Raw genomic sequence first — 14,503 nt, 5'->3', positions numbered from 1 at the left:
GCTTATTTGAAAAACACTAAAGCCACAGGCACAGCACCAGAGAGCCACCTTTCCACCCCGTCCCGTCCCCCGACGTCACCACATGCCGGCATCGACAGCCGCGCCGGTCAGCAGGCGGGGGGGACACAACAGAACGGCGGGCGGCCCCCGCTCTCGGGGACTGGAGAGGCTGGCACAGTGCAGACAGCCCCGGCACTGGGCGACGAGGACACCGGGGGCGCCGGGCCCCCAGGGCGCAGCCTCGCCGGGCACAGACCTGCCTGGCGGGGCCAGGAGAGCGGGGGGCCGGAGCGGGAGCCTCTGCGGGCGAGCGGGCGGGACGTGAGAGGGCGGACAGGGGTCGGCAGGGCGACGGGGGAATGGAAAGAGAGCATTCTAAGCAACAGGAACAGCTTGTACAAAAGTACAGACACGAAAAACTTTCATTTGGGTACAAAAAACAATTACTGAGCGCCCACCTCAGAGCAGGCACGGGGCTGCGCGGTGGGGACAAGGCCCATAGGATGCTCCCGTGAGACTGGGAGGGCGGCACGGCAGCTCGGGAGACAGCGGCGGCCGCACAGGGGGCACCGGCGCCGGCGGCAAGTGCTGGGCCTGCCGGGCTCCCTCTTGCGCATCCTCACTGACTCCGATCTCCGAAAAGAAAGCCAGGGTCATTTCTGGGGTCTCCATCAGTCCCTCCATTGTAATGCTCCCCAAATGTTAAAACCTTTCATGGCAATAAAGTAACTTTTATTTGGGATAAAAATTACTTTTTCTGGAACTAACGATATAAATATAATAAGGAAGATGCCCAGGAGATGATTATATATCACCCATTTATAGCCAAATAAAAATACTGAAAGGGATTATCAAATAATAAGAATGGTAGCCAAACATTTAAATCAAGGTAAAAAAAGTGACCATGAAGACAATTTCTGGATGACCCACGCCACACATCATGGGTGACAAACAGAACCAGCGAAGACATCCCATCTAGGGTAACAGCCTAAAGAAAACTAACCCAGAACCAGGGACGAAATACGGCGCGCACGGTATAATCCCCACATCCCGAATCAGAATCCAAAGCCGACGAGGAAATGAAGACACAACGGGGGAAGACTCAACTCCGTAAACATGTCGGATTACCTAGGCTAACATGTGAATTTAAACTTACGTTAAACAAAAAGACTTAAACATAAATATTCCCTTCGAAAGGAGGGAACACGCGGCACGATGAAATACCATAGCGACGAGAGAGGAAGACCCACAATCGATGCGACCGCCGGGGCGACCGCAGAAACAGCTGCGCGTCACAGCGGCAGACGCAGAGGGACGCCCCGCGTGACTCCTTGCGTGGAGAGCGCAGGGACCGGCTGAGCTCGCCGGCGCGGCCAGGGCTCCGCATCACGGTCACCCCGAGCGGGCGGGGCTGGAAGGGGCATCACAAGGGGCCGCTGGGCGCGGGCAGCTTCTGGTTTTGATCCAGGGGCCTCGGTTCTCGACGTTTTGCTCCGCTGACCTTTAAGATACGTCTGCTTTTCTGGAGGTGCATTGTATTTCAGAATAAAGCCTTCAAACCAGAATTAATGAATTTGAAAAATACAGATTTCTAAAACTTTGGAGCAAACCATGGCAGGATGAGACGCCCAAAAAGGCTGCTTAGAAGGGGACAGTTGCCATCAATGCCACAGTTGCTGCCTCAGAGTTGCCGATTCCTTGCGGTCAATAGCATTTACATATTGATCTGCCTTTAGTCTCACTTTGACGCCACTCTTAATTTGCTTCCCCTATTCTAACACCTTTCCCTTATATTTAAATTAATTAAGATATTACAACTTTTCCTTCTGTCATTATCTTTGAAAAGAATATGGCGTACGCTATAGAACACACATCACAAAAAAATACGCTTGACAACTCTTAACTGGTGGGACAAATCCAGAATTTTTCAGGCCAATGCCTGACTTAGAGAAAGTTCAGGCAATAGCCTTAGGGGGAAAGGAGGCCAGCAAAACCTTCGGGATTGTATCCGTCCGAGAACCACGTGATTCCCCCCCAACCATTCTGTCTTTCCCTAAAAGGAGTTCTCCGCGAGGAACAGCCACGCTGTGCCGAGGCCCCACGGGGCCCTTTCCCAACACAGCAGCCGAGCTGCCTTCCCGATTGCCCGCACTTCCCCGGAGCGACCTGCGCAGCGGCCGACCGACGCTGCGGGCGGGCGGGCGGCCCCAGCAATGAACGAGGCCGCCCGGTGGAGGCCGGGGCGCGGCAGCAGCCGCCGCAGACCCTGAATCCCCGTTCTCTCCGCCCTCGTCCGGGCAGCCTGGGCCCGTAGCCGCCCTCCCTGCGGCCCACACTCCGGGGGCGGAGGCCGGGGGCTCGGAGGTGGAAGCAAGGAGGACGCAGGGAGGTAAAGCGCCGGGCAGCTGCCAGAAGTGGGCGGGGTCGGAGAGCGGCTCAGACAGCAGCCCGACCTTGGGTTCCTGCAGATGTCGGAACCCAAGGCTGAGACATCTTAATATATAACAATTAGATTAGGCTCAGCCATATGAAATTGCGGACTTAGAGGTCTAGAATCGAAAACTATTGGCAATTTCATATTTGTTCAACTTAACAGAAAGCTTATAAAAACTGCTTATATTTTTATAGATAGGTTTATTAAAACAAAAACAAACAAACAAAAAACGCTGCCCTGGCCCAGTGGCTCAGGTTTGCTGGAGCACTGTCCTACGCACCAAGAGGCTGAGGGTTCAATTGCCAGTCAGGGCACATACAAGAGGCAAATGATCGATGTTTCTCTCCCATATTGATATTTCTCTTTCTCTCCCTTCCTCTCACTCTAAAAATCACACCCTCAGGTGGGAATTAAAAACAAAACCAAAACCAATCACCATACCTCGGGTTTGGGCAGCTTCCTTCAAAGCAGCCAGAAGGTGTGGCTTCAAGTTGTCCAAAATAAACCTGCCGTCAAGACCTGGGAAAAGGGACCTGAAAAGCGAAAGGGCCACAGCAATTACGATCTCCCAACAATTCTAAATACGCTATTTTACATGAACCAGAGCAAACTTTAAATCACACAGCAATGCTTTTTGACCAGATGTCAATGAGTCTTCACTTTAAATCATGAGGGTACCATGCACCACATGCGTATCCAGAAACAGGCTAAATGCCTCAGAATGAAGTTCATTTCATTTTCTGAAATGCCAATATGCACCATCCTTCGTTACAAAGAATGACTTAATACTCTATTTTAATTCATTTAAATTGAATTTCATAAAATAATTCATTGGCAAATCTGACTAGGTTATTGTTAGCACGTAATAACCATTGTTTTCAGTATTTTCTTATTAAAATTTCCAAAAAATCTATGACTGCTCTGGTTATCTTTTTAATTGATAAACATCTGAATGTTTTTTTCACTTTAGGATATAAAATGTATCCACTCGTATTTTAAACAAAGTATTACCTTCCTGCACAAGTCTCCTTTTGTATAAAATCTACACAGATCACTGCACTGCACGGTGAAGGACTCCCAACGCTCCCGGGGCAGCGTGTCCCTAAGCACCAAGGAGCAGGCGGAGAGCGGACCGTACCTTGGATAGTCTTCCGAGGGAATGTAAATAACATCCTGATCCGAAACAGAGGAGGAGAAAGGAACAAAGCTGCCGCTCTGCAAGGGCAGCAGCTCCAAGCCCAGCAGCTCCCCGTAGGCCTGGTCGGAGAGTACGAACTCCAGGAGGTGGAGCCTGTCCTCGGCGCTGCCCGGGGGCGCGCACTTCCTCAGCACCTGGCGCAGCCAGGCGGGCGTCACCTTCTGCACGGGCCTCTCGGGGGAGGCGGCCCGCTGCACGGCCGCGGCCAGGTGCGCCGGCACCTTCACGACCTGCTTCCCTGCGCCAAGGAGGTAGCGGAGCACCGTCCCGGTGCGCTCCAAACCTTCGTCCAGCTCGGAGAAGTGCGCCTGCTCCAGCCGAACCCAGCGGCCGCTGAGGGAGCACACTACTGCGTTCTGGAACAGCTCGGCGAACAGCGGCTCCAGCACCGGCTGCCAGTGTGCCCGGACTTTGTTCACGTCGGGCCAGAGCTTGTAGATGGTGTCCACCGACAAGGGACAGCCGGAGCTCCCCTGCGACTCCAGGCGGTGGATGGAATCTAAGATCAGAGTAGCGTAGGCTTTGGGGACGACGTTCACGACCAAAAGTTCATTCCACAGGGCGGCCGGGTCTCTCCACTGGTCCAGCTCTCGCCACTTGATGCTCCTGCGGTTGTCGGTCAGGCCGAAGAACCCGCTGATGTGAACGGGGAGGCCTGTCTTACTCTCCTCGCCTGGCGGCAAGGGAAGAAAGCAAAATGCTTTTCCGGAGAAATCAGAGGTCGCTCCTTTTTCGTCATCTCCGCTTGATAAAGGCATGGCTATTCCGATGGTTGGGACGAACTTCAATTCATCCGCTAAAGAATCAAGTTTACTACTAATCCCTCGCCCACCCACACTGTTGCACACCAGCCAAGATGTCTTTTGTGTGTCCTTTGTACTTGCGTCTTCTAAAGCTATGTTTATATGGTATGTTACACAGGTTATGCTATTGCTTGGAATCTTTCTACAGTAGTTACTGATAGCAGCCCCCAGCGCCTTGACCGCCTCCGGCCGCTCCGGGGTCAGAGCCTCATCCTCCCTGGCGGTCACTCTGAACAACAGCCTCTCCGTCCCGTCAGCCTCTCGGACGTGCAAGGAGATGTCCTGCACACTCTTCAGAAAGAGCAGCACTGTGTCTGCATCCGCCCGGAAGGACTCGAACAGCTCCAGGACCTTCTGCTTGTCGTAGAGGTTACTGCTCAGCTGCGAAGGCTGCCGGCGGAGGGGGAAGCGGAAGAATGTCCCTGGGAAACTGCCCTTTACAAACGTGTCCTTGGTGCTTCCAAAAATGCCAATAAATGGCGCAAACTGGTCTGAAAGGTCACTAATTTCTTTGCTGTCATCTTTGAGATTCCAACATTGACCTGATTCGTGTGGACCAAAAAGCGTTTGATGAGGATCTAACATCCCGATCTGGTCACCGCTAAAAATACAAGGAACATCTGTAAAGGAAAATTCAACCATCATGATCAAGTCTGAAATTTAATGGACAATTACAATTACAATGCACAATTACTATCAAAATATTTCACATGCAAAAGAGTAAGCCATACAATGACTCCAAAACAGATTTATGTAGGAAAAAACTCCTAATTTAGCTCAGAAAATTAATTCTTTGAACATGAAAGGTAGCAATTTCTCATTTGATTCCGTAAGTACAAGGCATAGAGACTTTCCACGATTATTATGAAAACCTAAGATCTATCTTCAAACACTTATTAAACAATTAAAATGTGTAAGAGGAACTGAATGTTGACACTCAGCCCCCACAGCCACATGAACCCAATTAAACTAAACAGAAGAGAGTTGCATCTTATGCTCAAAAGAACGTCAGCGGCAGATACCCTGATGGCGGAGGGGCAGAGAGCCGGCAGCACAGGTGACGGCCACCCTGGTCCCCTGGGCACATGGGCCCCCAGGGGAGTGCGGAAGGCGCTCCGGTTCCCCGGCTTCCTGGCGGGTGCCCGCAGCCTGGGAGCAACTCACCTCGCTGAGCCCAAGGCCAGTGCTTCCAGGGAAGCGTTTTTTTGTACAGCACGGGCCCTAAACTGACACCAATTGTTTTGCCTATTCTTCAGCCAAAGACAAAGAATATTTTAGCACTTGCAGAGAAACCAGACGTGCCAAAAGCGCTTTACTGTGAGATTCTTCAGCACGTGCCTTTAAAGACTTCCTGAGGGTAATCTTTTTGTTTTTCCGTGTCTGATTTTTATTCTGGAATGTACAGCTCTTTTCAATTAAAGTACAGTTGACATACAATATTATGTTAGTTTCATGTGCATAACATAGTGAGAGTTCACATTTAGAGACCTTCCAAGGTGACCCCCACAAAGTCCACTGTCCACCTGTCACCGTACAAAGCTGCTGTGGTGTTAATATCCCCTGTGTTGTACTTTACTCCCCGAGACTTTCTTACAACCACGAGTCTGCACCTCCTAATCCCCTCAACCTCTCCCCCAAGCCCCCTGCCCAGCCCTTGGGCAATTACCAGTTTTTCTGTATCTGTGGTTAGTTTGCTATTTCTTTAGTTTTTGAGATTCCACACCGAAGTGAAATGACACAGCATTTGTCTTTCTCCGACTTATTTCACTTAGTGTAATACCCCCTGGTCTATCCGTGTTGTCACAAATGGCAAGATTTCATTCTTTTTCACGGCTGCGTCCTAGTCCAGTGCGTGTGCGTGCAACCGCAACACACACCCGCCCTGCCTCTATCCGTCCACCTAGCGGTGAGCGCCTGGGTCGCTTCAATACCGTGGCTACTGCAAATAATGCTGCGCTGACCACGGAGGCGCACTTGTCTTTTTGAATTGTTTCATTTTCTTCAGAGAAGCCCCCAGAAGGGGAATTGCTGGGTCCTTCTTTGTCTCTTGTTATATAGCCTTTGTTTTAAAGTCTATTTCATCTGATATAATTCTTACTATCCCAGGTTCTCTTTTTTCATTTCAATTTTCATGAAATATCTTTCCCACCCCTTTACTTTCAGTCTCCATGTGTCTGTTAGTCTGGAGTCTCTTGAGGACAGTATACATAGGGCTCCTGTTTTTTTGTTTTTTAATACATTCAATCATCCTATGTTTTTTCAATGGAGCACTTACTCAATCTCCACTTAAAGTATATATTGACAGGTGTGTCCTTACTGCCATTTTAACTGTCTCCATACTGGATTTGTAAGTGGTTGGTCTCCCATCTTTACTATATGTGTGCCTTTACTGGTGAGATTTTTTTCCATATATTTTCTTACTTCTAGTTTTTACCTTTTCTTTTCCAGTTAAAGAATTACCTTTAACATTTCTTATGATGCTGGTTTAGTGGTGATGAACGCCTTTAACTTTTGCTTGTCTGAGAAAATCTTGGTCTCTCCTTCAACTCTGAATGGTGCCTTGCTGCATAGAGGATCTTGGTTGCAGGTTTCCTTCCGTTCATCATGTTGAATGTATTATGTCATTCCCTCCTGTCCTGCAAAGTTTCTGTGGAAAAGTCAGCTGATAGTCTTATGGGTACGACCTTTTAGGTAACTAGTGGTTTATCTCTTGCTGCTTTTAAGATCCTTTCTTTATCTTTAACTTTTAACAATTTAATTATAATGTCTCTTGGTGTGGATCTTTTTTGGTTCATCTTGTTTGGGTCTCTGTGCTTCCTGGACTTGGATGACTGTCTACTTTGCCAGGTCAGGGGTTTTCAACCATTATGTCTTCAAACAGGTTTTCTGTCCCTTCTCTTACTCTTCTCCTTCTGGGACCCCTATGATTCTAATGTTAGTACGCCTGATGTTGTCCCAAAGGTCCCTTATGCTATCTTCAATCTTTTTCACTCTTTTTTTCTTTTTCATCTTCAGTGGAGTGATTTCACTGTCCTGTTTTTCTCATTGCTAATCCATTCTTCTGTGTCATCTGACTTGTTGGTTCCCTAGTGTATTTTTCATTTCAGTTGTTAAAGTCTTCAGTTCTGATAGGTCCTTTTTTTAATCATTTTTATCTCTTTGCTGAAGTCTCACTGAGTTTATCCATTTGTCTGGAGAGTTGAATGAGCATCTTTATGACTGTTACTTTGAATTCTTTATCTAGTAGACAGTTTACCTCAGGTTCATTTATTTTTTTCTGGGGTTTTGACCTTGTTTGTTTTTTTCTTTTTTGAACATGTTCTTTTCTAGCCTCATTTTGCCTGTTTATTTCTATGTAATGTATTAGGTAGTCAGCTAAATCTCCTGCTCTTAAAAAAAGTGGCCTTATTTAGAAATTTAGGTGTCCCCCTTGTCACCAGAACCAGGTGCTCCAGAGGGTAGACTAGTGCGGCCTCCTGTTGCTGCCGGGCCACAGCCGTATGGACAAGCTGGCAGGTGGGGCTGGCTGCTGGCCCCTGACCCCTGACCCCCGCCCCCTGGCCGTGCGGCCTGGCCCCAGGTGCTGCAGGCTCCCTGGCGGGCAGGCGAGCCCCCGGCGCGCTGGCGGCAAGGCCGGCCCCGCTGTGGCAGTCGCACTGCTGCGTGCCGGTGCCAAATGAGGCCGCCCACGGGGTGTGGCAGGGCAGGAGGTGCTCTGGAGGGGTGCTACCCTGGGTCGGTCCCCGGGAAGATGTCAGGGCAGGGCGAAGAGTGTTAGCAAGGTTCACATACAGCGTCAGATGAGGTGTCTGCCTGTGTCAGACCAGCTGGGTTAAGAAAGAGGGGAAAAGGGCACCCACCACGCTTCTGACGCAAAAGCAAGTTCAAGCAAGTCCCTGTCCCTCCAGCACGCACCCGGAAACGAGTGAGTGCGCTGCCTTCACATGCGACCTAGGCACTTTTCAGATGCCACCTCTGGACCAGCACCCGGAGGGAGTGCGGCCCGGGCTTCCCACTCCCCTCGGCCTCCCCGATGCAGGCCCCCTGGTTACCAAAGCCGGGTGTCCTCAGGGCTCCACTTCCCGGTGTAGGTCAACCAGGCTCAGGCTCGGAGCCTCTGCTCTTTGGGGACAACAGCCTCGGTTGTGGCATCTGTCCCGCTGTGAGTCGCTGAGTGAGGAGTGGGAGGCAGGGGAGGTCCTGACTAGGCTTAGCCTCTACCCCTCCCACCCGTTTCAGTGTGGCTTTTATTTTGTACCTGTCCTTGTAGAAAGTCTGGCCTGCTAGTCTTCAGGTGGTTCTCACAGACAGTTGTTCTATATGTAGTTGCAGCTTTAGTGTCGAGAAGAGGTGAGCTCAGGATTTTCCTACTCTGCCATCTTGTACTAGAAGCCAGGAGCCTTGCTCTTGAAGGCCAATTTAACTTGTCTGAGAACAGGTGTACCTTGTGGTTGGTGCACTGGCCCCAAAGGACACGTGTCTCAGGATGGGATGCAAGGGTAATCTTGACAAGTTTTGCCTTGCGTGCTGACTGCATCACCTGACCTTCTAGTAAGACGCACCTCCAACGAAGCCCACCTTTAATATTACATCTGTGGTCGTTGGCTGCAGGCGCCATCGACCCAACCACCGACTCCTGAGCTCTCAGGTGTTTAAGCAGGAAACGTTCCGTCCACCAGCCCAGCTGCTACCCCGATCACAAATGTGGTCCATGACTCTCACCGTGGCCTGCGTGCACTCCCGCTACTGAAACGACGCCAGGGAGACCGCGGATGGTCGCACGGCAGGAGCCTCGACCCCCGCAAACCCTGAGGACAGAGGACAGCGCTCCAGTGACCACTGCTGCACGCACGCTGCACGCACGCTGCACGCTCGCTGCACGCTGGCTCTCCCACGGGGCAAGCCCGCAGGGCGACGCACGCGCGGGCCGCCGACCGGACGCTAGCTGAGCCGTGCCCGCTTGCCCTGCCCGGCCGTCTCCATGCGTGCCATTCACAGGGGTGCCCCACGGACTTTAAAAGCTGACCCGAGGCGGGATTTGCGAACGGCTGGATGCATGAATGTCCATATCCACGTATAATCATTACACAGTATTATAATTTATAAGTTAATATTATTTTGTCATATACATAGTATTACTTAATGCAATATTATACACTATATTATAATGTAAATGCAATAGAAAAAAAACAGGCTTCCTAAATTGGGCTGTCATGAGGCTGGCCCTACATCCCACGCACGCAGAGCGGTCCCGATTTAGGCCACTCATCTGAGGACAGTATAGTCCCTTGAGTGTCCCAGTTTGGATGACACGTTACATCATCACCCAGCTACGCTTATAGCTCTGCCAGCTCAACCTGGCCTTCTCCTCCAAGTGCAAAATGCAAAGCAGTCTGAAACGAAACTATAGCAAGGGCCAGTTCCATAAAAACTTCTCATCACAAAGTGTAGTAAATGCTAAGAGCTTTGATTCTGCAAGAACAGCCATGCGTATATTTCTAAAGATGTCTACTCTGAGCTTCACATATTTCCTATTGTGACTCTGAAACAGAAACCCCACAGTCTTTCTAGATTCAAAATCTGATTTCAAAGTGACCTTTAAAATACTCCTAAGTTTAAGAGAAAAATTTTTATGAGAAAAATGTAGAGAAACAAGAATCACCTCAAAGGTCTTCACTTTGTCAGTTATTCGATACCCCTGGATATTATCCTTTCCTCTTTAACCTCCTGATATTTAAAAAACTGTACAAGAAAATCTGTGAGAGTAAGTCTGCCTGAGTCAAACATTTCCAGTGTAAAATATCTGAGAGTAACAATCTGGGTAGGCAAGTCAAGCGCTACATTTCAAACCCCGCATAAAGTGACTTAATACAAGGGGGGACAAAAAAACTGGAATTTATTTATAAAGAACTGTCTTTATTCTTACACGTTTGAACTTCAGTCACCTTCAAGGTACTCTCCATTTGATACAATACACCTCATGGGACTTTTTTTTCCACTGCTCAATGAAGTTTTTGAACTCATCAGTTTGGGTGCCTTTTAGTGCTTCTGCCATTTTTTGTTTCACCTCTTCCACATCTTACAAAATGTTTCCCTTTAAGGACTTTTTTCATTCAGGGAAACAAACAAAAAAAAAACTTGCAAGATTGGGTAAGTAGGGAGGCTGAGGCGGGGGGTCATGCTGTTTTGGGTCAAAAACTGCTGAACACACAGCACGGTGTGGGCAGGTGCGCTCGTACATCACCCGTCATGAAATGGGCAAACGCGCTAAGAGAGTCTTCAAGAACAGTTCACGGGAGTTGAACGCAGCCTCTCACAACAACGCCAGCCGGTCCACTGGTCCAGAGGGGTTCCTAGAACACTCACCTAGCAGCGGAAGCCTGTACTACAAAGGGCCTGCCCTCCAGAAGATAATTCCCGTTTCTGGGGGGTCCCCACCTCATATATTACACTGATTACACTGCATCATGATGACATCAACTTTTAGCATCACAAGATGAAACTCTGGTGTAGTTACCATGGTAACTTCTGAACACTCAAGACACACCAATATTTTATCGACATACTTCTTACCACTGACAAAAGAATTTGGAAAAGATGCCTTTTAAAACAGTATCACCTGCTGAAGTTAACCAAGTAAATGATAAACTACAGGCTAAAATAAGTTTCAATATCAAGACTGACACCAAATACTGTACCTGTTATGTGATAGACCGAATTGAACCCAATCCCAAACCTTCCAACCTTCAGGGGGTCATCCTTCTTCCTGCTCCTTGCAATTTCCTGGATGCCGTGCCAGTCCTCGGGCGTGAAGACCGCGTTGTTGTACACGTACAGGGCGGCCCCTGGCGGGAGAGCACACGACTCATGGCGCGTGGCGCAGGCGGGGCTCAGGGCTTCCGCGACCTCGCGCCACGCGCAGTGGCTCATTTGATGGGACAACGCGGAGACATGAACGGAATGGCTATGACTGAATTCGGTACTACAGCTCCAATTGTTTCCACAATAAAAATAAAACATAGATTAATGGTAAAGTTACCAGCAGAAGAAATAGAGCAATGTTGGCCAAAAATTCAAAAAGGGCAAGTTGAGGGCATTATGGTATTTAAACGCCCACAGCATGGAGCAAACAAGGACATTAATCAGTGCACCACTGTGTACAACTTGTTTCTAAATAGCATATTAAAATGTTTTTGCAAATGAGATTACCTGTAAATATACTAAGGAGACTTTCTCTCTGCAGAAGCCTTGTTAATGTATTATTTCGAAAGCTGTACAGTAATCTTTTAAATAAGTTTAATAATCACCTTATAAGGCATAGCTTATATAATGTAAAATATCCTGTCTCCAAAGCAGATCCTTTAAAAAGTGGTAACTGTACAATATATTTTTGGAACTCTATTTTTCGAGACATATCCTCAGAATCTCTAATATTCTTTGAATATGTTTAACTACAGTAACTCATCATACCGTAAAAAGACTTAATACTTTTCTTTGACAACGTTCTTGAAGTATATAGCATACAGAATGGGGCAAATGTAGGTTTACAGTTGTGAGCACATGAAACGCAGTTTATTCTTGTATTATTATGAATGATTGTATTATTTTCCATACAAACAACGGCAAACCTACTTTTACCACACCCTGTATATACAACAGGGTTTTAAGTGCACAGCTTGACGATTTCTTACAAAAGGAATAACCTGTGTAACACCCGCCCAAATGAGCGATGGAGAACCTTCCGGCAGCCAGCAGCCTCTTCTCGCGTGGCTACACCTTAGACGGGGGATGAGTGTGCCAGGGAGAAGGGCGAGCGGCAATCAGACTATTCGTTAAACAGAATGGGGTCAATCACTAAAAACGACCCGTGAGCACCTAAAACTCGTTCCCAAGCGCTGAGTCTTACCCTGATAATGCGCCGTATCTTTTGACCAAAGAGTCTCTGTCCCATATTGAGTTTCATCATAGACAAACTTGACTTCGGTGGCCCCTGCATCTTCTGCGTTCTGAATCAATTCCTAGTCAAGAAATAGACAGAAAAGAACATTTCCTGATACAGTGACCCACTGCCCATCTCTGTATTCACCTGTAACGTTTAAAAAGCAGGCACGTGTTAGTGAAGGAGACCCGCCACTTGCACCATTATCTCTGAGACCTGCTGAGGGTGCTACGCTCGGCTGGGAGGGCGAGTCCTTCCTCAACCATGGGGAAGGCGGTTGTTTTAAAGCCTGCCACTCCTAGCCTGTAACACAAACCCTGAGGCTATTCACTCTCTAGGCTCTGCCTTTCTTTACAATCTGCCCGAGGCTTCCTACAAAGAAACTGCTCCTGTGCCACAGGCCGCGCTGCCACCTTGGACACGTGCCCATCCTCAAGCAGTTACCAAAAAAGACCTTTATTTATCATTTGCTTACCTTTCTCTTAGGAAAAAAATGTACCAGTCTACGTGTACGGTATGCCTCATTGCTGGGAACCTGAGTCATGAACATGTCTTTCTCCTGTACTGAGAAACAAGTTTCTTGAAGGTAAGCACTTCTCCCTGTCATTGAAAAGGCAGTAATACTTTCTGGTGGGTAATATCACCCCCACCAAGTGGGCGGATGGGTGAATGACAGGCCAACGAGCAGTGGAAGCTCTGGAATGCGGGAGGAAAGGACAAACTACAAGATACACACCCATCGGAAGCCTCAAAAACCCCCAGTCTCCCCAGCCCCTGCCACTTTGGCACCCCTACCAAGATCGGGTTGGGAGCTCCAAACTCTGAAATAAGAGTCCAGCTCCTAAGGCCAACTCCACAATCATCAGAGCTTGAAACAAACTCCAGACTTGTTTCCAGAGATGGAAACAGTAAGCGGTAATCAGACTATTCATTAAACAGAACATTGTAAATCCAGAGATATATCATCCCGAGTTCCTCTTGGACCTTGTCTACAGTGAGGACAAGTCAACACATGACCGGGGCTGGATGAGCTGAGATTCGGTCAAACCCGCTCCGATGGTTCCACTTTAAATGGACAGGTCTTTAGAAACAACAGTTCGCCCTGTATCATTACACTCATAACCTCTAACTTTGGGGAGGACTGTTTTTTAACTTTTCCAGCATCTCGGTATCACTAAACTGGGGCGGGCATTCGGGGGGAGGCTGCGGATGGGCAGGGACTGAGAGGGCAATGCCAGCGGCGGAGCCCTGATCAGAGCAGAGGTGGCACGGTGCCCGCCTGCAATGAGATGGCCCTCAGACTCTGCAGGGGACATCACAGGACTGAAGAGCCAGCTGCGGGGCCGGGCGAGGCGCTGGTTCGCCGGGTGCACACCAGAAGGTGGGGGCCTTGCCCACCTGCCGCCGGCCCCAAACGCGCCCTCGTCAACCTCCTCACGGACCACAAATCCCTCCTGTTCACACAACTGCCTGCTGCTCACAGGGGCTCCCACTATCGGTCTCAAGTTGAACAAAAAATAGAATGGGATCTCTTTCAAATCAATTCTGAGAAGAGGCAATAAATGTGCCAACTTGCACATGATCTTGGGCAAGTCATTCAAGTGTCTCTGGACCTTTCAGCAAACATCACAAAAGGCGCAGTCTAAGTCTAGGTGACGCCTAAGAATCCTATTAAATCTAAAACGGTCGAATGCTACTAAAACATCCAAGGAACAAAGACAATGTCCCGCTGGCCTGTACATAAACGTGCATGGCCAGCGAAGAGGAAGCACGAAGCGGCAGCTGCGTGCCGGCTGTGAGAAGGCGCGCGCAGCCCCCGCAGCCGCTGCCCGGGTTACCGCCAGGGCCTGCCACGCTCTTCTGAGTGGGCGACCCTCCGCCCCCGCGGCTGCCGCCAGATCCTCACTTCTACGTGCATCTCCTCACCTCTCCACCCTGTTACAACCCAATGACCATACTCTTCCCATCTTCACATTCCTAATATCTCAAGGTAAAAATGTTTTGTAAATTAACGTCCTGTGAATCAGCGATGCCTGTTCTGAAAGGACAGTGTCATTACAAATGTCACAGAAGACGCAGCAAGCCTCACCCAGCACGCATCAGAGTTAAGTAAACTCAGCCCTTATTTT

General features: G+C 48.9%; 1 protein-coding gene across 6 annotated transcripts in view; it reads right to left on the bottom strand.

The window, feature by feature from the left end:
- The window catches only part of SACS (sacsin molecular chaperone), a 70,582-nt gene that overhangs the window by 18,994 nt on the left and 37,085 nt on the right, over positions 1-14,503 (bottom strand). For 4 of the 6 annotated variants that reach the window (XM_054586533.1, XM_054586535.1, XM_054586537.1 and 1 more), the window contains 4 exons: positions 12,342-12,453; positions 11,134-11,280; positions 3,573-5,055; positions 2,876-2,967 (listed from right to left, as the gene is read on the bottom strand). In XM_054586533.1, the coding sequence (XP_054442508.1) occupies positions 2,876-2,967; positions 3,573-5,055; positions 11,134-11,280; positions 12,342-12,453 (1,834 nt within the window). Of the gene's footprint in view, positions 1-2,875; positions 2,968-3,572; positions 5,056-11,133; positions 11,281-12,341; positions 12,454-14,503 lie in introns of those variants that run through there. The other 2 variants (XM_054586536.1, XM_054586538.1) reach the window with 2 other exon arrangements.

Source organism: Pteronotus mesoamericanus, unplaced genomic scaffold (genome assembly GCF_021234165.1).
Source record: "Pteronotus mesoamericanus isolate MK-2021 breed Mesoamerican mustached bat unplaced genomic scaffold, CSHL_Meso_final contig_94, whole genome shotgun sequence".
Classification (NCBI taxonomy): Eukaryota; Metazoa; Chordata; class Mammalia; order Chiroptera; family Mormoopidae; genus Pteronotus; species Pteronotus mesoamericanus.
Note: the sequence above shows the minus strand (reverse complement) of the source record. Positions and strands in the feature narration are given on the sequence as shown.